Raw genomic sequence first — 22,191 nt, forward strand, 5'->3', positions numbered from 1 at the left:
AGAGTACAGCACGATGAGAGAAAGTGCTGACGGCGAAATTGAAGTTAAGCAGAACATTCCTGCAGAAGATGAACAGTTGCCACAAAAACAAAGCCATAAAACATGGCAAAGTAACTTACAATTTCAAACTGTGCAAAGAGACATTGAGACAACATACAAGACATAGTGGAAAAAAAAAAACAAATTTCAAAATCCTCAGAAATGAGGGAGAGAATTTGGAGTGGGGGGTTGGGGAATAACTAAGAAAATCACTTCAGAAGTAAAAACTAAACTAGAAAGAGTACAGCACGATGAGAGAAAGTGCTGACGGCGAAATTGAAGTTAAGCAGAACATTCCTGCAGAAGATGAACAGTTGCCACAAAAACAAAGCCATAAAACATGGCAAAGTAACTTACAATTTCAAACTGTGCAAAGAGACATTGAGACAACATACAAGACATAGTGGAAAAAAAAAAACAAATTTCAAAATCCTCAGAAATGAGGGAGAGAATTTGGAGTGGGGGGTTGGGGAATAACTAAGAAAATCACTTCAGAAGTAAAAACTAAACTAGAAAGAAGAAGAACAACAACAAAAATACAGAAGAAAGATTTGGGACAGAGCGCATATAGGGGATACACAAAAATCTTACATACAGATAATAAGATCTCTGAAGAAGAAGAGCCCAATGCAGGTCAACAGAACACTTCCATGAAAATTAAGAAAAAAAAGATTTTAAAGATTTAAGAAATACATAAAAGTATACTGTTTATCAGATAATCCCAACTCAAACAACTAGATAAAAAGAACCAGTAATCCGTAAGGAATAATAATTAGTTACCAGCACAACTTCTGTCATGTTTTTATGCCAGAGGAAAGAATATATTTAAGATCCAAAAACAAAAACAAAACCACATGAGCCGAAGATTTTATATCCAATAAAACTGACTAAATGATAGAAGGCGTATACGGTTATCCATATGCAATAACCAGGAAATGCTCTTCCCAGGAGCCCTACAGAGGAATCCACTGCAGAGCAAACTTCAGACAAACGTCTAGGGAAATAAGAACTTAAGGACTGGTGGGGAGACATAAAATATAGTTACTCAGAAATAAGAGCGGCGGCGCTAAATTCAGTTACTCATAGACGGGAAAGCTACCGCAGGACTAGAAAGAACTAGAAAATGTAACAGCTCTATGTTCAATGTAGACAGAGTCTAACAAAAACAGCAGGTGGAGACCGCATATGTCAAAGAACACTTCTTTGAACATATCCACACCATGTTTTTCCTTTGCTATTTCTCTGCTGAAGAGGCCCAGAAACAGTGATTAATCCACCAGCAATAAGCATCCTTATGCCCAGACTGTTCTTGAAATACCATTTCCCACTGAAGGAAAAGATGGATCCCAGACACAGTGTGGGAGAATCAACATACTCACTAGGCAGGAATATATAATCCGAAATTCCTAGGGTCATAACAAAATGACCAGGAGCCAACTAGTCAAAGATGGGGCAATTTGAGCTTCACTAAGGATAGTAATTATAATGCATAAATTATCATAATTATCATATCTTAATATTAAAAATAACTGGTTACCTTCAGAGGTTGTTAGGAAACCAATCCACTATAGTGAAAATTGGCAATGGAAAAGAATCAAGTATTTATCCTAAACTTCCTATATCATGAAGTAGTCAGTAGTTGAGAGGAAATGTCTCTTTATAAGCATATTCCAAGTAAGAATATGCAGTGAGAAGAAGACAGTCTCTTCAGCAAATGGTGTTGGGAAAACTGGCTTATACCATCTCCAAAGATAAATTCAAAATGGATTAAGGGGGGGGTGCCTGTGTGGCTCAGTCGTTAAGCATCTGCCTTCCACTCAGGTCATGATCCGAGGGTCCTGGGATTGAGCCCCGCATCAGGCTCCCTGCTCAGCAGGAAGCCTGCTTCTCCCTCTCCCACTCCCCCTGCTTGGGTTTTTTCTCTCGCTGTGCCTCTCTCTGTCAAATAAATAAATAAAATCTTTAAAAATAAAATAAAATAAAATGGACTGAGGACCTAAATGTGAAACCTGGAACTATAAAAATCCAAGAACAGAGCACAGACAGTAATTTCTCTGCCATTAGACACAAAGTTTTTTTCTAGATCCATCTTCTGGAACAAGGCAAACAAAAAACAAAAATAAACTAGTGGAACTACATCAAAATACAAAGCTTCTGCACAACAAAGGAAACAATCATCAAAACTAAAAGGCAAACCTTATCTGATAAAGGTTTAGTATCCAAGAGAACTTATACAACACCCCTAAAACAAATAATCCCAATAAAAAATGGGCAGGAGACATGAATAGACATTTCTCCAAAGAAGATATACAGATGGTCAACAGACACATGAGAAGATGCTCAATATCACTCATCATCAGGGAAATACGGATCAAAACTATAATGGGATATCACTTCACAGCTGTCATCAGAATGACTAAAATCAGCAACACAAGAAACACAAGAAACAAGAGGCAAGGATGTAGAGAAACAGGAACCCACATGCACTGCTGGTGGGAATGAAAACTGGTGCAGCCACTATGGAAAAAAGTATGAAGGTTCCTCAAAAAGTTAAAAATGGAATGAACCACCCTACCATCCAGTAATTGCACTACTGAGTAATTATCCCAAAAATACACAAACACCAATTCAGAGGGATACACGTACCCCTACATTTGCAGCAGCATTATTTATGACAACCAAATTACGGAAGCAGACCAAGTGTTCATCAATAGATGAATGGATAAAGAGCTGGTAAATATATATATAATATATATGTGTGTTATATATATTATATTTATGATGCAATATTAATCAACCATAGAAAAGAATTACATCTTGCCATTTGCAACAACATGGATAGAGCTAGAGAGTATAATACTAAGTGAAACAAGTCAGAAAAAGACAAATACCATATAATTTCACTCATATGTAGAATTTAAAAAAAAAAAAAAGTGCGCAAAGAAAAAGACAAACCAAGGAACAGACCCTTAACTAGAGAGGACAAAACTGATGGTTACCAGAGGAGAGACTGGTGGGGGGATGGGTGAAATAGGTGATGAGGATTAAGGAGTGCACCTGTGATGGGCAGCAAGTGTCCTACAGAAGTGCTGATCACTGTATTTTACACCTGAAATTAATGCAACACTACATATTAACTATACTGGAATTAAAATAAGCCTAAGACTGGGGCACCTGGGTTAAGCCTCTGCCTTCGGCTCAGGTCATGATCTCAGGGTCCTAGGATTGAGCCCCACATCAGGCTCTCTGCTCAGGGGGGAGCCTGCTTCCCCCTCTCTCTCTGCCTGCCTCTCTGCCTACTTGTGATCTCTCTCTCTATCAAATAAATAAATAAATAAATAATCTTAAAATAAAAAATTAAAAAAAAAAATAAGCCTAAGACTGAACAAGTATTCCAACTAATAAATGGAAATGAAATTACAGAATTTTAATTATAAACCAGACATAAAGAAACTCCTGACAATAAAACATAATACTTCCTATGGTCTTGCCGAAGGGGTCAAATCTGAGTCTGATCAAGCTTCTTGATCTAGCTGCCATTTTGCAGGAAATGAAATATAAGAAACAGGATTATGCAATCAGCAAAAGCCAGACTGTCCTAGATAAAAATAAATAGATGGGACTCCTGAAGATTGGTGGGGGGGGGGGCCTTAAAGACATTCCAAACTTTTAAAAAATCATGAATAAATTATGGTGTCTGGTGATGTACTTTTGGGTAATAAAACTATAAAGAAACTCAAGGAAGTGACTCCTATAAAAGTCAAGGTAGTGATTAGGAATAGTTCAAAAAAAGCAGGGACGGGGGGATTTGAAATGGACAGGATAGCTGAAGGGTAGATGGCAAGGTTCCATTAATTAACCTGGGTGGTGTTTCCCTTATGATAATTCACTAAGCTACATATTTGTTTTTTTTTTTCTAGAACTGTTTTAATTTACAATAAAAAAGTTTTTTGTTTTTTGTTTTTTAAAGGTCTGATTTCTAGTTCTAACTGCAGAACATGGGGATGTCACTTGCTAGGCCTTTACTCATGCTCAAAATGTAAAGGTACACTAAGATATATTCTAGACCTACAATAAATAAACTATAAAAATGTCTACTAAATGAGTATAATGCCATTCTTTACAAAAATCATGCCAGAAAATGACTTAAGCCATGGAGAGTGATAACAGCCTTCCCAAAGGGGGGGGGGGGGGTCCACCCTCCCCCCCCCAAAAATTAGCTTAACAATGATAACATCTAAATTTACTCTTGGACTATTTTTTCAGATTTTGGTGATCCCAAGGATAGAGTTCCCAGTTTACCTGGTCTATCCTTGGAAGGCTTTCTGATATTGAAAGGATTTCAAATAGTTCTGTATTACATTGAACGTAAGAAGATATACCAACCCTATTTTCTTCAAAGTGGAGGGGAACCATGATACTGCACCATTTAGGAAATGGTATTAAGTCAGGGAAACATGAAATTAAGAATTAATGCTTTTTGTACATCAAGATGATTAACATATGAAGGATTTAAGTATGTACAGAATGCATTCTATTTAGGAATAATTAAGAACTGAAAGGCTGTCTCTTAAGCCCAAACTAAATTAAGGAGGGTTTTAAGATTATGGCCACCAACTAGGAATATCAATCAGTCCACTGAAGCTTTTACACCAGGCATACTCTTTTCCTCCTTATTAATACTCCACTGGACATCTCCCAAAACAGACCAGGTCCTTCCATCTGTCATAGTAGACAGAATCAGAAGAGGGGAAGGTTAAAGTGGACAAACGTTAGGATTTCTTCATAGCTACAGTATGCCATTCTGATCTGATGCCCAGGCAAACTAGCCTTAAACCCTCAGTGGCTTTATTTGTAAATATGCTCTATGCTTTGCCTTTAAATTCTATCAACTCCTAGTCTCTTGTTGAATTAATGTTACACTACATAGACCTCTAGCGATGAGGCTCATCTTGTACAGCCCAGGAGAGTTTTTCATCCTTGCTTTTATACTAGAATCACCAAGAGATCTTCACAAAGTGCAGGTGCCTGGATCCTACCTGCAGGAATTAACTTGCTAAATGCTAGGGCTCAGACACAGTTTTTGGGTGTTTTGTATTTTTTTTTTTTTAAGTTCTCCAGAAGATTCTAATGGATATCAAGGTTGAGAACCAACGTTCCTGTCCACTCTCATTTCCGGCTCATTTCATGAATTACCTATCCCCTTCATTCATGAAAGGCAACCACAGATACATAACATTTTTTTCATTTTCACATATTCCTTCAGAACTATTTCTTCATTCAAACGGTTCATTCCATAGGGCTATTGCTCATCACTTTTATCTCCCTCAAATCACGTGCCTCTTTTTTCTGACACTCTCCAAGTTTTTACTACTTTTGCTGTAATCGGTCATAAGTGTAATTACATTTGCAAAATCTAAAAAGCAAGAACAGAGCAAATTATCTCTGACAAGAAACAATTCAGTGAAAAAGATAAAAACCACCTCAGATGATCTCCAATGCCACAACTGGTATAAGCATCGGGGACCACATCAGGTTCTAAAATTCTAGGTTTTACCAGTAAATAGCATTATTTCTATATCAGGTGAGTCTTTTTAAAAATTGCTTTAAGAAAAGGTATCTTTAAGGTGGGTTTGTTTTGGTAAGATCTTATTTGAGAGAGAATGAGAGTGTGTGTGTGCCAGCAGGGTGGGGGGTGGGGGAAGCAGAGGGAAAAGCAGGTTCCCTCCCTGCTGAGCAGGAAGCCAGATGAGGGGCTAGATCTCAGGACCCTGATAGCATGACCTGAGCAGAAGACAGATGCTGAATCAACCAAACCACCCAGGCACCCTTAAAATTTTTAAAAGACCAAAAATACACAATTCTAATTTGAACCTAATATAATTTCTTATAAGGAAAAAAAAAAAGATGAAGAAAAGATGACTGGGTTCTTCATTATCATCTCCTGCCTAAGCAAGAACACAGGGCAGTAATAGCAGGAGCACATTATTCGCCCCTGGTGCTGCCCAGAAACAACTCATAATGAAGCTGGATGGATTTGAACTGTTAGAAGATCATTTTAATTGTACATAAATAAAACCTGTCCTATGTAGGCAGAAATGGAAATTAAAGTGCCAGTTAGATTATTAAGAAATACTCCTAACAAGAAATTGGTTCATTGCCCTGGGGCTCTGATATTTCCTCCTAGTCAGCAAGAAAGACCTGGAGACAAACAGACAAAATAACGGAAGCAAGGGCACTGCCCTGCCGATAAATAGGTAAGTGTCTAATACCAAGTACCAGCCACAAATTTTTACTCAGCTTTTGTTACAAGTGCACTTGGATCAAATCCCTAACCTGAAATGGAAGCCAAAAAATAACCCACGTTACCTTTAAGTAGCAAAAATGTGTAGAACTGTCTGGTTCATCTAAGTTCCCAGTGCTTGAAATATAACCCTTTTAAGTAATAACAACGATTAAAAGTGAGAGAAAACAACACTTGATGTATCTGCATCTGACAATGTTTTCCAAAATTAACATGAAAATAAACCCCCTCCAGAAAAAAAAAAAAAAAAAAAAAAGACTCTGAAAGGTATGAAAATGCCCCCACCAATATAATACAATATTAACAAATCAGGGCTAAACGAGATGAACTCCAGGTTTTCTACCTAGGAAAAAATACACAAATTTGACCATCACTAGTATTTTCCCAAAACAATTCTTTCCTGATCAGGACACGCCTAGAAGGACGACACTGGACAAAACCACGTCATTCATACTTGAACATCATGGCCTACTGGGCTAGGACAAGAGGTACCTGGTAACACCTTTCAAAATATACTATATATACACACAGGTACACATACATACAAGAACCTACAATCCTACATTTATGAACTCCATGTAGGCACATTTTATCACATTGTTTAAAAAACTTGTTACCCTTTCTATGTGCCTTTTAAAGTTATGTTCTAATATTTGGTGTTTATTTCTTACTAAGGAAGTCTAACCCAGAACTACAGAAATACTTAGGGGCTGAAGGAGGAGAGCTCAACATGAAGCAAACTTCTCCAATACACGCCTCAGAGGAGCCTTGCAGTCAGTTGTCTGTGGTCACGAATGACTAGGAAAGAGAAAAGCTGAAAACAAAGTCCAAAGAAGCTAGCGGACTTCCAGGAGCAGAAAGATTAATTCTGCTTCTTTGGGGAAGAGGTGGGGAGAGACGGATGGCGGACCAAAAAGGAAAAAACTAAATATAAACAGGAAATAAAGGATGGACGTTCTAATGAAGAAGGTAAGAAATGTGAAATTAGGCCCTACCAGTCATCAGCCCCCCCCCCCTAAAAATCAGCTCTTTACTTGCAGGTGTGATACAGCTTCCTAGGGCATACAGATGGAGGGAGGGAGGTCCAGGAGCAGGAGCTTAGAGGAATTTTTTATTCCAAGCTAATGCATTCAGAAGGAACTAGAAGTATGTATTTGGAAGAGAAATTATTTGAGCCTTTTATCCACACCAAATGGTACAACCCAAAAGATAAGACCACATGCTGACAGGTAGCAGTCCGGTTGTCATCTGTATAGAGGTAAACTGTCAGGGCTGTCTCATATCTTGTGTTTAAAAATAAGTTCCGGAGGGGCACCTGGGTGGCTCAGTCAGTTAAGCATCTGCCTTCCACTCAGGTCATGATCTCAGGGTCCTGGGATCGAGCCCCACATGGGGCTTCCTGCTCTTTGGGGAGCCTGCTTTTCCCTCTCCCTCTGCCTGCAGCTCCCTTGCTTATGCTCACTCTGTCTCTTTGTCAAATAAATAAAATAAATAAATATATGGGGGGGTGGAGAAAAAGTCAACTCCAAAAGCACTGATAAGCAAACACTCAAGCCCACTACTTAGTTCCTGGAGGCAAAGGTGTTATATTCCACCCCCTCCCTCCCTCTCTCCCTCCCTCTCACACCCTCTGAGCTGCTTTCTTCTTCCAGGGATTTGCTTTCCCTTCCAGGGCTGTAGATGTTGACTTCTCAGGACTCCTCCAGTTTGCATTGCCACAGATTACCCTGAAAAAGCAGCCACCTGAAACAGCACAAAGAAGATTCTTTCTTCTCAACAGATGGAAGAAGTAGAATGATTTTTTTTTATTTTTTAGATTCCTTTGTGATGGAGGGGTGGGGAAGGGAAGTATCTTATTGCTCTAAATCCTCCCCTCTGTAAGGTATCCTTTTTAACACCTTTTTCCAGTGGTTTTTAAAGTAACCCATGGCTTCCTTCCTGTGACTTTCACATTACCCAGACATCACCTACCCGGAGCCAGTTCACCCTGAATACAACTCAAGCACCAGCAGGAGTATAAACACCAACATCAAAACGGGTATCACAGACACAGGGAGGAGATACCAACACCAAGAAAAGAAAAACTTGGTGAGGGCAGCTCGTCTATTAGGATTTATCTCCAAAGCCTGGTTTGTCTCCTCAAGGTACAGGATTCCTGACAACAAAACCATCATTTAACGTTATCTGCAGAGGTGCTTTCAGAATTTGAAGGGGGAAAATAACTAGACCACAATAAAGAACGAGAACAACACTCAAAGCCAGGGTAAGCAGGACTCAATACATTTACAGGGTAGATGTTTATTAAATTACAGTTCCCTATAGAAAATAGGGGAAATTTTTACACAATTTGTGGCTCAAGAGCTCCTTGGTGTTGGTTTCAAAATTTTCTTCTTACATTTTTTTTTGGAAACTATGGAGTCTCTTCCATTTGGACTATCATGTTAGAGCCTCATTTCAAGGTCCTTACCCCTTACTGCAGAATACTTACCAGCCCCCTAGTAATCAAACAAAAGTCAAGACTGTATTCATTCTTTCTGAAACAAATTTTCTTCAATAAACTTGCTACGGAACATCTGAGGCAAGTCATCTACCAAGGAATGGCCACTTGGCGCTGTACTACCCGCTCTCATGTATGCACAGTCTACTTGATGAGGGGAGTAATTTTCAGAATGAATTAGAGATGGAAACCCTGCATAGGCAGAAGGCTATAGGGACGGTCCAGCCAGATGCGCACAATAGCATAGCAAAATCCCCACCTAAAGTAGTTTAAATAAGAACGGGCATCACCTCACGTGACAGAAAAATCTGGAGGCAGGGCTGTATAAGACCAGATCAGCAACTCCAAGAAGTCATGTGCCAACTATCCCATGCCCTCTCACAACCATGTCAAATAACGGGGAAAAAAGTGGTTTTCTGCCCTGGATCTCTTTGTGAGGGATTAAAACCTTTCTCAGAAGCCCCCAGCAGACAGTACTGGCCAAACCTGGCTCACATACCCATGCTGTAGGAAACTGGGAAAATGTGGCTTTGGCATTTTTCGGCCTCTAAAGCAGGCTCTTTGCTTAAAAAAAAAAAAAAAAAAAAAAATAGTTAATAATCTTTTCTAACTGAAAAAAATCAGCATTACCATTGGGCTACTGAAACAAACTTAAGGTCTTAGAAACAACCTAGCTTAATTGAGGATTTGTTATTTTTCCCCCATTCCAAAAATCCAGCTTAGCTACTTTAGGGCTGGTTTGAGCATTAATATTTCTAAAGAATTTTCAGATTATCAACTGCAGGCATCAGTGCTATTTTGAAAAATATTAATGCTTCTCCACAAAACAATCTCAAAGCAAAGTCTAAGGCTAAATTTATAACAAAAGTTTATCTGACACAAACACCCCCATGCTCTCTAGAATAACTCATCTATAAATTTTGACGGTTTTTCCTCAGAGAAGATTTTTTGTCCTCATTAACCTCAATACACTGGTATGACAGAGTCTGTATCTAAGAGTTAATGTGTTTCTACTTCCAGAGCAAAAATAGATGACTGGTCAGCTTGAACTTTCTAGAATGTTAACCAACCGCCAAATTATTCAGCATCCTCCTAGGAAAAGCCATGATCCTCCACACACTAATTAAATGAGTGAATGCTTTAATCATACTTTAGATAACTAATCTATTTCAATCCTGATAATCTAATTATCTAATTCTAGTAAATAAATTCCAACCTCAGTCCAAAACGATTAGAGGATTAAAGTTTACAATCAGTGTATGCAAACTGAAATAGATCCACTCTAATGAAGTTCAAAGCAGTTTGTTCTAAAAGGTCTGTTTATTATCTAAAATTCAAGAATTAAAATGCATTATTATACCAATGTTTTCTAAAACAGTTCTAACTAATATAGTATCTCTTATAATTTTATTAAGTGAATTTATGTTCTTTGGATTTAAAATTGTCTAATAGGGGAGTCATCCCTGATCACTCCATGAGACAGCACAAGGAGGGTTGGAGAGACAGGTAACAATAGATAAAGGGGATTAAGAGTACCCTTACCAGAGATGAACACTGAGTAATGTTAGAATTAGTGAAACCTCTTGTACATCTGAAACTAATGTAACACTGCATGTTAACTACACTTCAATAAAAAAGGAAAATAACACCATCTCCACGTCCCCTGTGTTTTTTCCACATTGCATTTCATTTATCACGTATGTTTATGTGTTTTGTTACATGTCTTATGTTGCTCCGTAAGTCACCACGATTGACCATCTTGGTACTCCAACTCCAATGCCTGGAACACTGCCTGATATACAGACACTTAATAAATGTGATGCAGACTCACTAATGGTCAATTTGTATTTTTCAAAAATATAAGTCCATTTCCATCAATAACTACAGTGTAATGATTTCAACAGCAAGAACAAATCACAAAGAAAAAATAAGAAACAATTGCTAACAACCACTGCTATCAAAAGAGGCAGCCACAGGTATAAAACCTGCTATGTTCCACTAATGAAATAAACTATTTTTTTTTTTAGTATTTTATTTACTTGACAGAAAGAGAGAGCATGAGCGGGGGGGGGGGGGGGGGGGGCCGAGGGGTGGGGAGAGGGAGAAGCAAGCTCCCCACTGAGCAGGGAGCCCGTGTAACTAGATCCCAGGACCCAGGATCATGACCTGAGCTGAAGGCAGATGCTTAACAGGCTGAGTGAGCCAGGACCCCCATAAACAATTAAATTCTAACAACAAGCCTATGATGTAGCTCTAAGTCCCATCTTGTGGAGGAGGATGTTGAGAATCGGGTAAAATAAGATGCCCAGTATCAAAGGGATGATAAGTCAATCCACAACACAAGTGCTCTCTTAAGTCCCTAACGTTCATTTGTGATATCCAGGGACCATTAAGGGGCAAAAGCAATTTTCATCACAATAGCAGGAAACAACACCCATCTACATAAGGAGCCAGAAAAAGTACAGTAATCTGATTTCTACAACTCAACATCAAACTGCAGAACAGGAGGCATGCTTAAAAATTAAACATCACTTGAGTCTGCTTTCTAAAAGAAAATCCTCCAAGTCACTGAATGTTCTAGTAGATACATAGAGCTTACGTATAAGTAACTTAAATTCTCGTTAAGTTGGCCTTTAGTTAAAGTATCCAGTGAAAACTGCAGCGTATTAAGTTATTCTTCTCCAACCAATTCTGTTTTAAATTCAGCCAAAATCATTTTCTACTGTCTTTCTGATTGCTTCTTCATTAGTTCCCGTTTTGTAGACTTCATCCCATCCATCAGTTCGATTTCTATATGACTGGCCAAGCTCATTTGTTGTCCCATGAAATAAATGTAATTGATTCTGCATGCCAGTCATGGTTTCTTAGACATTTACTCATTACTTCCACCCACATATTTCATGTTTCCCTGGAAAACTGGCAGCCACGTGGAGGCTTAATGCTCTTTTCAACGTCTACGTTTATAATTTGTTATGAGATAATTTTATCCATAGGGAACCTCACATTAAAGATATGCCGCCTCTCAGTCACTATTATGTGAAGTGATTTAGGTAGTTATAGTAAAATCGGCCCTACTTTTCTATAATACAAATAGTATCCCAATTTAAAAGTGACATCAGAGATCAATAGCCATCTTAATCCACTTTCCTTAACAAGGAAAGAAGTCTTGGAGGAAACCAACCCAGTCCATGTTCCTCATGAATGTCAGGGGCAAAAAAGCAAAAGCAGTCTTAGAAGGTATGAGAAATATTTTTAAATTAAATAAACATCCTACTCGTGGTCTTTATACATTAAAAGCCCTGTGATTCCAGTTGCTCAAAAATTTAAGCACTTCGTTAGACAAATGTGTTGTTTTCCACACTATAACACGGTTCAGCAGTATTTTTCAACTTGACAGTTTTACTTACTGTCTTGGAAGCAGTATTAATGTACTGCATCACCATTTCTTTTTTGATGCTGAAGTCCTTTTCCCGCAATGGTGCCTTCTTATCTTCATTTAAATTCATATCTTCCTGGAAAACACAATTAAAAAGCCTCATTTTAGAATCTAAGTAAAGTAGCAATTCTACATACCCTAGGAACGGAAAAATCAATAATTTGTGACTAAAGCAGCATTAATTGTTTTGGAATGATTTACACATAGTTCTGCCTGGAGAAAAGAAAGAGCAGGAAATACAGACAAAAACATGTTCTAGATCATTTTAACAGGTAAAACAATTACCAGAAAATCTTTTTAAAATTCACAGCAAGCTAGTAAAATTACATTCTCATCACTACAGATAATTAGACACTTAGATTAGATTTCTACCTTTCATAAGGTCATCTAGAGTCACAATTTAAATACACACACACACACACACACACAAACACAACACACACAACTATAGTTTGTTGTTGTTTTTTTTAATAGCTGTACCTGACGCTATCTTGCACTATTTCTGAAAGAGCTGCTCCATGCATCAAAAATTAAAAGGTAAATAAGCCAACCACTTTCCAGATTGTGTAGCTACAAGCTCATCTGATCAAATACCTGGTATAGATCCTGGCAAAAGGCATTCTATAGTGGTCTCTTGTCTACCCCTATCAAAAAATATCCATTAACTACTTAGTCTACTCTGTGTTCTAAATCATCTAAGAGTTGTACTCATAAAAAGAGGTACCACCCAAAAATCTAACATTTCTCAACAGCACCCTTCAAAATAAAGATTTAAGTAAACTAGATAGTGCTACAGGTCTCATTTTAACTTTTTAAAAATACAAGTCAAGAATGCCCACTTAAATGTGGGAATTTCTACAAGCTATCTTATTTAGAGGCTGCTCTGGCAAAGAAAAAGAAGCCTACAGGGAGACAAAAATGACTAAATTAAAAGGGCAGCTCAAATGGATTTCCTCCAGATACTAGCCCTTTGTCATGTGTGATATGCAATATAACACACCTGAATGTATACCAACCCTATATCCACTCAGAAACAGGTGTATAAAAATCAGAACTTTGGAGCACCTGTGGAGTCCAGCAGGTTAAGTTTTTATAAATGTTTTATAAAAGTGCTACAACTCATCAGACACTGTTATTTATGCCTTTAGCTGACTCAGTTTTTGGCTACTAATCCCTTCAAGCACTTAAAAGTCAAAATTTCCTTCATTTCACTTTGATATAAATATTTAAGATTTTAGAAGTTGTTCCACTTGACCCTAATAAAAGGTAGTAATTAATAATGTCACTCCTGCCCATTCAGGTTGGAAATATCTTATTATGTGAATAATGGTTTGTTTTGTTCTCTTTTTTTTTTTTTTCTTTTTTACTTTATGCCAGGGACTCTCAAGAGACCTTAATACCACTTAGGATTTTAAAAATATCTTGAAATATTTTGGTTGTCAATGACTGAGATGATGCTATCAGCATTTATTTAGGTGTGCTAGACATTTTTCAACACCTGGGTTAATCCTGCATGATAAGAAACTATTCTGTGTCCCACAGACAGATGCACAAACAAAAAAAAAGAAGAAGAAGAAGAAGAAGAAGAAAGAAGAAAGAAAAAAACAAAACAAAAACTTCCTAAGCTTTGACTAATTCAATAGAATATAAAATGAAATTAATATGTAAATTATTACTGACTAAATACTTTGCAGTATATGGTTTTAATAGACATTGATTTTTTCCAAGAATCCAACTACTCTGCAAGTTATAGTATACGGGCTTTTTGTTTTTGTTTCAAATAAGCTTTGCCATCAATTGTGCTCAATTTTTTTAATTTGGGTATCCCAGGACGACACTGGTTGTTGTATTTGAATCACTGGAACAGCAAAGCTATGTTGACATGCACAATAGCTATTATACTCACGTGAAGCAAAGATTCAAGAATGACTTTTTTGAACCTTCCTGCCTAGTCATGGCCAATTGCTTACATTGCAATGTATGTGGTTGTATTATGCAGTACAGTAAGACATTAAATGGATTTTTAAAATTATGATTATAGATAGCTTCTACTATCTATAACGACTTTCACTGGAAGAAAGTAATGGGGAAGTCACAGGGAAGTAACGGGAGTAGTTGTTCTAAAAAGGCAAAGGACATGAGAGTACTGAGAACCTCTGTATTTAATTATTCACTGTATTTTTTATTTTCTGTCCAATGGGCAAACATGACTCAGCTCTTTACCAGCAAATTAAAATAGTTAGTAAATACAGAATACGAGAAAAACTACAAAGTCTAATGCTTTCTTTTTGGAAAGATATATTCAAGATGACAGCAGCTCATATGCAAAAGTGGTATATCTGGAATTAAGGAAGAAACCCAGAGTTTTCCCAACCCGTTTCCTCTGCCATACCCCAACTCTCTTGTCTAAATACAGCACTCGCTTCATGACAGTACCAGTTTAAAAGCAAAAAGGAAACAAGAAAGGACACTAAGAAGTGTGAAATCAGCTACGCAGTACCACGGACCCTTCTCGTTTGGCAGGTAACTCTCTATTTGATCAGAAAAAAATGGTCCTGGAAAAAGAAATTCTGCCATTTACAAACGGAAATAGAGGAGCACTGAAAAGGAAAAATGTGTTTTTGTGCATAAAGAGTGCAAAATTTAGCTCTACAGAGAAAAAGTCTGAAAGAAGAGAGCCCTTTTGGGCATGGACACTGGATTTGGGGGGTCAGGGGCCACAAAGTCCTTGGGAAATGTAGTAGAAGCTTTTTCCAAAACAAATGCACATCTATGTTATAGTAGAAAAACAAAATTTCCTTCTACCCTTTATAGGTTTTTCTAGTTAATTTAAGAAATAAGTTGTCATGAGCCAGATTAATGGGAGAAAACCACATACATGAAAGATTTCAAGACAGAAAGGTAAAATGAGGTTTATATGCCATCCTGAGGTAAGGAATGGAACAGGAGCCCTGGGTTTCAAGGGAAGGAGGGCAATTCACAGGTGGTAAGAAAAGTTTGGTAATCAGATAGTTGTCCTCCTACACAGGTCACTCAGATAAAACTTCTCTCTCATAACTCCTCTCTGGGAAAGGCTCCCAATTTAGATTCTTCTAGGTGGTTCAGAGAGGGGAAAAAATCTCTCTCCAGCCTGTAGGGTCTCAAATGCCTTCCACTCAAATAGCACACATGTTAAAGTGACACATTTTGGGGAACCTTGCTCTGAACCACTTCAGTATTTTTGTGTTTAATTCCAGAGGAGCTAAGCTGAGCATTTCTGAAGGCTATTCCAGAAACTGGAGTGGGGAAGTGGGGTTCAGGAGCCTAGCATCTTCATGTAATAACCCCCAGTCTTAGGGGAAAATCTTCATTGTGAGATTTTGAGTATCACATCGTCTACACTCCCTGAATTACAGAATAGAAAATCCAGGCTCACAGAAATCAGACGACTTTTCAGGGATAGCTGGTTATTTGAAACTCGAGACCCAGAGCCCCGACTCCCAGTCTAGTGCAGCTTCCAGGTAGTTCTAATAGGTCCCTTGAAAGCAAGTCATCAATTTTTATGTTACTCAGTTTACACCTGTCCAAAATGATCACATAGCATCTCTCCTACCTTAGGTCAGGTTCCTTAGAGGTAGAGTATGAGACAGGGATTCTGGTGCACAGGACTAATGGAGGGGATGCCTTCATGGTAGTGAATAAAAAAAAAGCAAGACAGAGCTGGGGAAAGACACATGTGAAAATGTTGCCTCAGCTAGTCTTGCTTCAGCCCAAATTGCACTGCTATCAATACTACCTAGAGTAAGAGGGCAGTTGTACACCTCCAAATCAGTCAGTTAGCTACAGGATCATAGTTCCCGGAGGCCAGATCTCTGGAGAGGGCAGCTGTGAGTCACTGGGAACCAATATGAATCGACTGAGGTTTGCATGCACCAGCCTGGTAAAGGGTGTCCTTTAGGGGCATAACAGCACACACAACACCTTTTGAAAACAACTGTATAATAAGGCTTATTTTTAAACAGAACCAGATAATACAGAAACACATACAGGGCCTCAACAAGCTATACAAACCATGGTATGAACCAATTCTTCCATTCAAACATAGGTTGGTACATCTACTACACTGCATAGAGACAAAAAGAAAGTGCAGGAACAGATTTTAAGAGATTCCTGAAATGTGGTTTACTTCACTGTATCAATGTACTCAGACATATGTAATTCATTAAATATTATAAATCAAATACTGAACAGGAAATACAGAGAACACATAATTGTAAAAGAACAGATGAGTAATTTGAATGAAGCTAATATTTAGTGGATAAAAGATAAAGTTTTCCCACTTCTAGTTATCAGTTGGCTATTTAGGTGACTAGATCTCAAAAATATCTTAGCAGTTATCAACTCAAAACTGTCTGAAGAGTATTGTTGGTAATGTTCTATATATATCTTAACATACATTATAAAGTAACTAACTTATAGTGCTACCTTCATACACATGTTGAGGCACGGTTTTGCCTGGGGAAACTGGGAGTTGCAACATCAAAAACTAATTTTCCTTTAGTTAATTACTTTCTAATTAAAAACTATACCTTAATTGAACCACTGTGCTATTTTACTATGTGAGTCTGACTGGAACTAAGGATAGATTTTAGAAACAGAAAAAATGCTGCAGAAAAGAAGCCCAAATGAAGGAGCACTCTACAAAATAAGGATTCTTCTCAAGTATAAAGGTCATGGAAGATAAAGAAATGTCATTGATTGGAGGAGACCAAGGATACATGGTAATCTGAACTTGAGACATGATCCTGGATTGGATCCTAGAACAGAAAAAAATGCAAGTAGAAAAACTGGCAAAACCTCAATAATGTAATTTAGTACTGTACCAACATTAATGTCTCAGTTTTAATAACTGCATTCAAGTTATATAAGACGTTGACTTTTGAGGAAGTTAGGTGAAGGGTATCTAAGAATTGTCAGTGCTCTCTTCACAACCTTTCTATAAATCTAAGATTGTTTCAAAATCTTATTGCAAGATAAAATTGAAATATTTATAGAATTTCTGCCATTAAAATAAGTTCAAAATGAGGAAATGGAACATCCCTCATTCTTAAAATTTTTTTTTTTAAAGATTTTATTTATTTATTTGACAGAGAGAAATCACAAGTAGGTAGAGAGGCAGGCAGAGAGAGAGAGGAGGAAGCAGGCTCCCTGCCGAGCAGAGAGCCCGATGCGGGACTCGATCCCAGGACCCTGAGATCATGACCTGAGCCGAAGGCAGCGGCTTAACCACTGAGCCACCCAGGCGCCCCTTAAAATTTTTTTTTAAGTCTAGTAAATAATGCACACTTGCAGTGTATTTGGCTATAATAAATACAGATTTGACAGAGGGGAAGGAAGTACAGAAACCACTATCAAAACAAATCTGAGGTTACTAAAAGGTAGAGGTAAGACACAGGTATCAGAATTCCATTCCAAATCTAAAGGTCAGGCACCCTTTGGAATTTTCCCAGACCAAATTCAAGTTGCTCACATTTCTTCCCATTTTCATTCCAAACCTGCCCTGTAAACCATCATTCTTCCCAAAATTCTTTCTACAACTTTTGACAAAGACTTAGTATTCCTGTCATCTTAAAGAAGTTCTTTGGCCAGGCATGGCACTCAACATTTATAATTATGTAATAGCCTCTTTTTCATTGAAGAAAGAATGGAAGCTTAGGAAATTCCTTCAGCTGACCATAGTCCTATGGCTGAAATTTGAAATCTGGTCTATCTTAACTCTCCATTTTTATTCCCATAGTATTTGTCTCCATCATGGTCTAAAATCGAATTTCCTTTGGGGCTAATACTATCAGACTTAACACTTATGTGGGCCAGCACCTGGTGTTGACTCCTCTTCCGTCCCATGCCTTGCCATCCAGTCTTCAGCCTCCCCTGACCAGCGGTCTTTACTTCCCCTTTTCTCAACCCCACACCTAGACCTTTTCATTATGTAAAAACTGTTGCACCTCAAGTATCATCATAATCTCCACAACTCTATTCTCTGACCTCCATCTTCTCTCTTTTCACTTGTCCTACTCCCAAACCACCATGGTCTTGACCTCAATAAAACCTTTTTCCTTGATCCCTTCTATTTTCTCCCAAAGCAGGTTAATTCCATGATCCATCACTTCCTACATTTATGGAAAAGCCAACTAGATTTTCCTTCTCACATTCCCTAAGGTCCTTACTTCAAATTCCCTTCCCAGAGAACTATGAAACTATTACTTCCACCTATCATTTTCAGTAAGCAAATTTCAATTTCCTCTGTGAAAAGAAAGCTTTCAATTTCCCATTTCCTATATTACCAATTGATTTGCACACTAAAGTTTATCAATTCTTGCATCCACCCAAAGATAATTCCATTCATTTATGCTCTGGATCCTCCTTCCTCTCACCTCCTGAAAGGGCACTGCATATCAATTATCCTTTTTTAATCCTGTCTCACTAAATTGTTCTCAGTTGGTTGGGTCTCAATACATAAACACGTTAATCCTTAATGGATCAAAATTAAAAAGAAAAGGAGCCTTCCCTCAACCCTAGCTCTCCTTTATATATGGCTTCCTTCATTCTCCTTCACAGGTAACCTTTTAAAGAACTTTTTTTGTACACTCGCTGCCACTTTCACCATGCAAAGACCACAGTGGATTTCCTTTCAGGTATTTGTTAAGTAAGAAGTAACACAAGTTTGCAAACAGAATTTGCTAATCCTCTTTCAGAACAAACCATGAGATGAAGATAATTTTCTGAAGGATGAAGCTGGAGCTAGAGATAACACTCACCTCCCTAGCTGAGAAAAATGACAGAAATAAGGTCCAGCCCCAGAGACAGATTCTTCAGACACAGGTAAAAATGGCCAAGCTGAAATCCAGGACATTTTCAGGAAGCACTAGCAGAACTGCACAGAACCTTGGTGACCTGGAACAAGGTGGCATCTGGGGGAGGAGTGAACAGAGTAGAGATCCTCCAGACTTCCCTCAAACTGTGTCCATTTCTATGATGCACTGTGTCCAGCCAGAGGAATGAGGATACATCTTTTTCTAAATTGCACATGGACACCCTAGGTGTCAAAAGCAGCCCTGACCTAGAAACCAGGTCAAAGGAATATAGTCAAGTCAGCAGCTGTTAAGCTACTGCGAAGGATTCCTTCTGTCTGTGTGCTGGATGGGGTCATTAGTTCCCACCAACAAGAAAGTTGCAAGCTTGCTACTGTATTTTACACACCTTGACCCCATCTTAGACTGACAAAATACTGGTAAAAATAAATATTTTCCACATTTTCTTGGCAAAACTGAAGGGAGGAAAAAAGATGCACTCTTAATGCTACCGCTCATACATGCAACTAGTTAGAACACTAAGGAGCAATCAAGCAAAGAATGGCAAACAGAATGGACATACTTTCAACCAAGTTACAAACATTAGTCTCACTATTTTCATTCACGGATGTGGATTTTACAAGACAGCATGCTCATTAAATTTACATACATCAAGTTGAGTGGGATAGTTAACACCATGGAGAGTCAGATTAAATTTAAAATGATTGACTATTTGGAGAATTAAGCAAGCACACAGGGAGCAAGCTGAAGATGGTCAGGTCTGAGGAAATTCACCCAGAGAGGAAAATCTCTACAGACGCACAGAGGCATACTGTTTAGAAAATATATGTGGAAGATAGTAGAGTCCTAGATCCAAACATTCCCCTGCATCAAAAAGCATCATATCAGAAGGTAAAACTGGAAGCACAACAATATCAAAACCAAACATGAAGTCTTTAAAGATTTTTTTTTTTTAATTTGACAGACAGAGATCACAAGCAGGCAGAGAGGCAGGCAGAGAGAGGAGGAAGCAGGCTCCTTGCTGAGCAGAGAGCCCGATGTGGGGTTCGATCCCAGGACCCTGGGATCATGACCTGAGCCGAAAGCAGAGGCCTTAACCCACTGAGCCACCCAGGCGCCCCCAAACATGAAGTGTTGAATCCAAAGTAATCCTCTCATTTAAAGTGTATTAAGGCTTCTGTTTTATGGGTTAAAACCAAGAGAATTGTTGTTGGAAACAGTCTCTCTTGTGCTCACATTTTTATCACCACAGCAACAAATTGGTTAAGCATTTTAAGAGGTCCACAAGATCCCCTAATTACTTCTCCTGAGACTTATGAGCTCACCAACCTATAAGCACAATTTTACCTGTATTTCCTCTAAAGATGTTCTTCTGTTCTCAACCATATTGGAATTCATCTTCCACACCATGTGCCAAAAAGGTCTTGCTAATGTTTATCCCTACATTAAGGTACTGTTTACCACCATGAACAGTTCAGTGCCAAATAAAGTGAAAGATTTCATGATCTCATTCCAGATCATTATATACATTCAAATAGTGTCCATTAACTGAATCTATCTAGTTCTGCAATTTGTTTTATTAGTCAGGTTTACATAAAATTAGAAAAAAATCAGAAAATTGGAAAAGCTTTAGAATTAGAAAAATTAGAAAAACCTTGGAAAAAAGAACTCAGAATTAACTTTATTACTACTTTATATTCAACACGTCCATAAGTATGTTAATGCTACAGAATAGCTGATCTTTCTCTTGATCTTTTACTATATTCTTATATATGCCTTTATAGCAACTTTTTTACTTATCAGTTTGATTATAGAGAAGTTTTATATATATGTGTGTGTGTGTGTATATACATACATACATATAAAATTTGGTTCTGCCAATAATGAGGTTCAATATTCACTGTTCTATCCATAGTATCTTTACTCAATCCCCATTAAAATTAATCAGAAACCAGACAAGCTAGCTCATTAACAGGACAGCAGCCAAAAAACAGCCTTTATCCAGAGACTGACCAAGAACTCACGTAAAATGTTGACCAAATATTCTAACTAGAGCTTATAGAAAGTGTAAAATAGCTCAGTTTGAAACTAAAATTCACTTTGTCCTAAACCAACAAAGGGGGGGGGGGGGATCTCAAGCATCACTCTTCTTCCATATAAGTTTTAGCTAAATAGATAAGAAATAAAATTAATAGGCAGGGAACTGCATAATTTATTTTGAAATATCTTACTGGAACTGTTCAAGCATACATAAGCACCTATAATCACCAATTGTTATGTGATCTTTTAGGTAAGAACACAGCTAGTGATAAAAACTTTTGATCTGCTTTTCAAAATTTTCTAAACAAATAGCCATATCTTCACCAATTACCTGAAGGATAAATAAATAGTCATAGAATGAATGGACAAAAGCCAACTTTTCTAGAGATGAAAGAAGACGGAGAAAAAGCCCTCACTGTTGGGAAAGAACTGACTTGCACACTTCCTAATTGGTGAAAGAGCATGCCTAAACTTTATCGTAACACCTATTCTTCTTAAAATTCCTCTAACCATTTTATTGGTTCAACGAACTCCCATCAGGCAAAATCCATTGCTCCTAAATCATTTATTTTCTCATTTATCTGGATCTAAAGAGAAACAACTAGGCATTGACATTATTCCCCCCTGACAAACACAACCCATGAATCAACTTGACAATTGCCTTATACTTCTATACGCTTTTTCTCCTCCTCCTCTTATTTGGATTATTATTCAGATTGCTTTTAAACCACCTTTCCCTAAATTTTTCAATTTCTACCTAAAGGAAAGGGAAAGGTGACAACTAATAGATCAAAACAAACCATTCCCACACAACCACTCTCATTTTATCTGGCTAACCCTAAATATACTGTTTAAGTTTTTAAGAAATAAAAAAATACTCATGATATAGAAAAGCAGATTTGTAAAGAACACTAATACTTGAAATAAACTAAATGCTAGTAGGAATCTATAGCAGTCAATAAACATAATTAACACAAAAGTCTTTGTTGGTTTCTCTTTTCATTCCCACTCCTGGTTAAGATAT

The 22,191-nt window shown here is 37.7% G+C and overlaps 1 protein-coding gene across 1 annotated transcript in view; it reads right to left on the minus strand.

Annotated features, from left to right (window-relative positions):
- Window positions 1-22,191, minus strand: part of DIAPH3 (diaphanous related formin 3) — a 498,555-nt gene that overhangs the window by 404,925 nt on the left and 71,439 nt on the right. Inside the window, exon 4 of the mRNA XM_059377539.1 lies at window positions 12,248-12,352. Within this exon, the coding sequence (XP_059233522.1) occupies window positions 12,248-12,352 (105 nt within the window). The remainder of the gene's footprint in view (window positions 1-12,247; window positions 12,353-22,191) is intronic.

Source organism: Mustela nigripes, chromosome 15 (genome assembly GCF_022355385.1).
Source record: "Mustela nigripes isolate SB6536 chromosome 15, MUSNIG.SB6536, whole genome shotgun sequence".
NCBI classification, from domain to species: Eukaryota; Metazoa; Chordata; class Mammalia; order Carnivora; family Mustelidae; genus Mustela; species Mustela nigripes.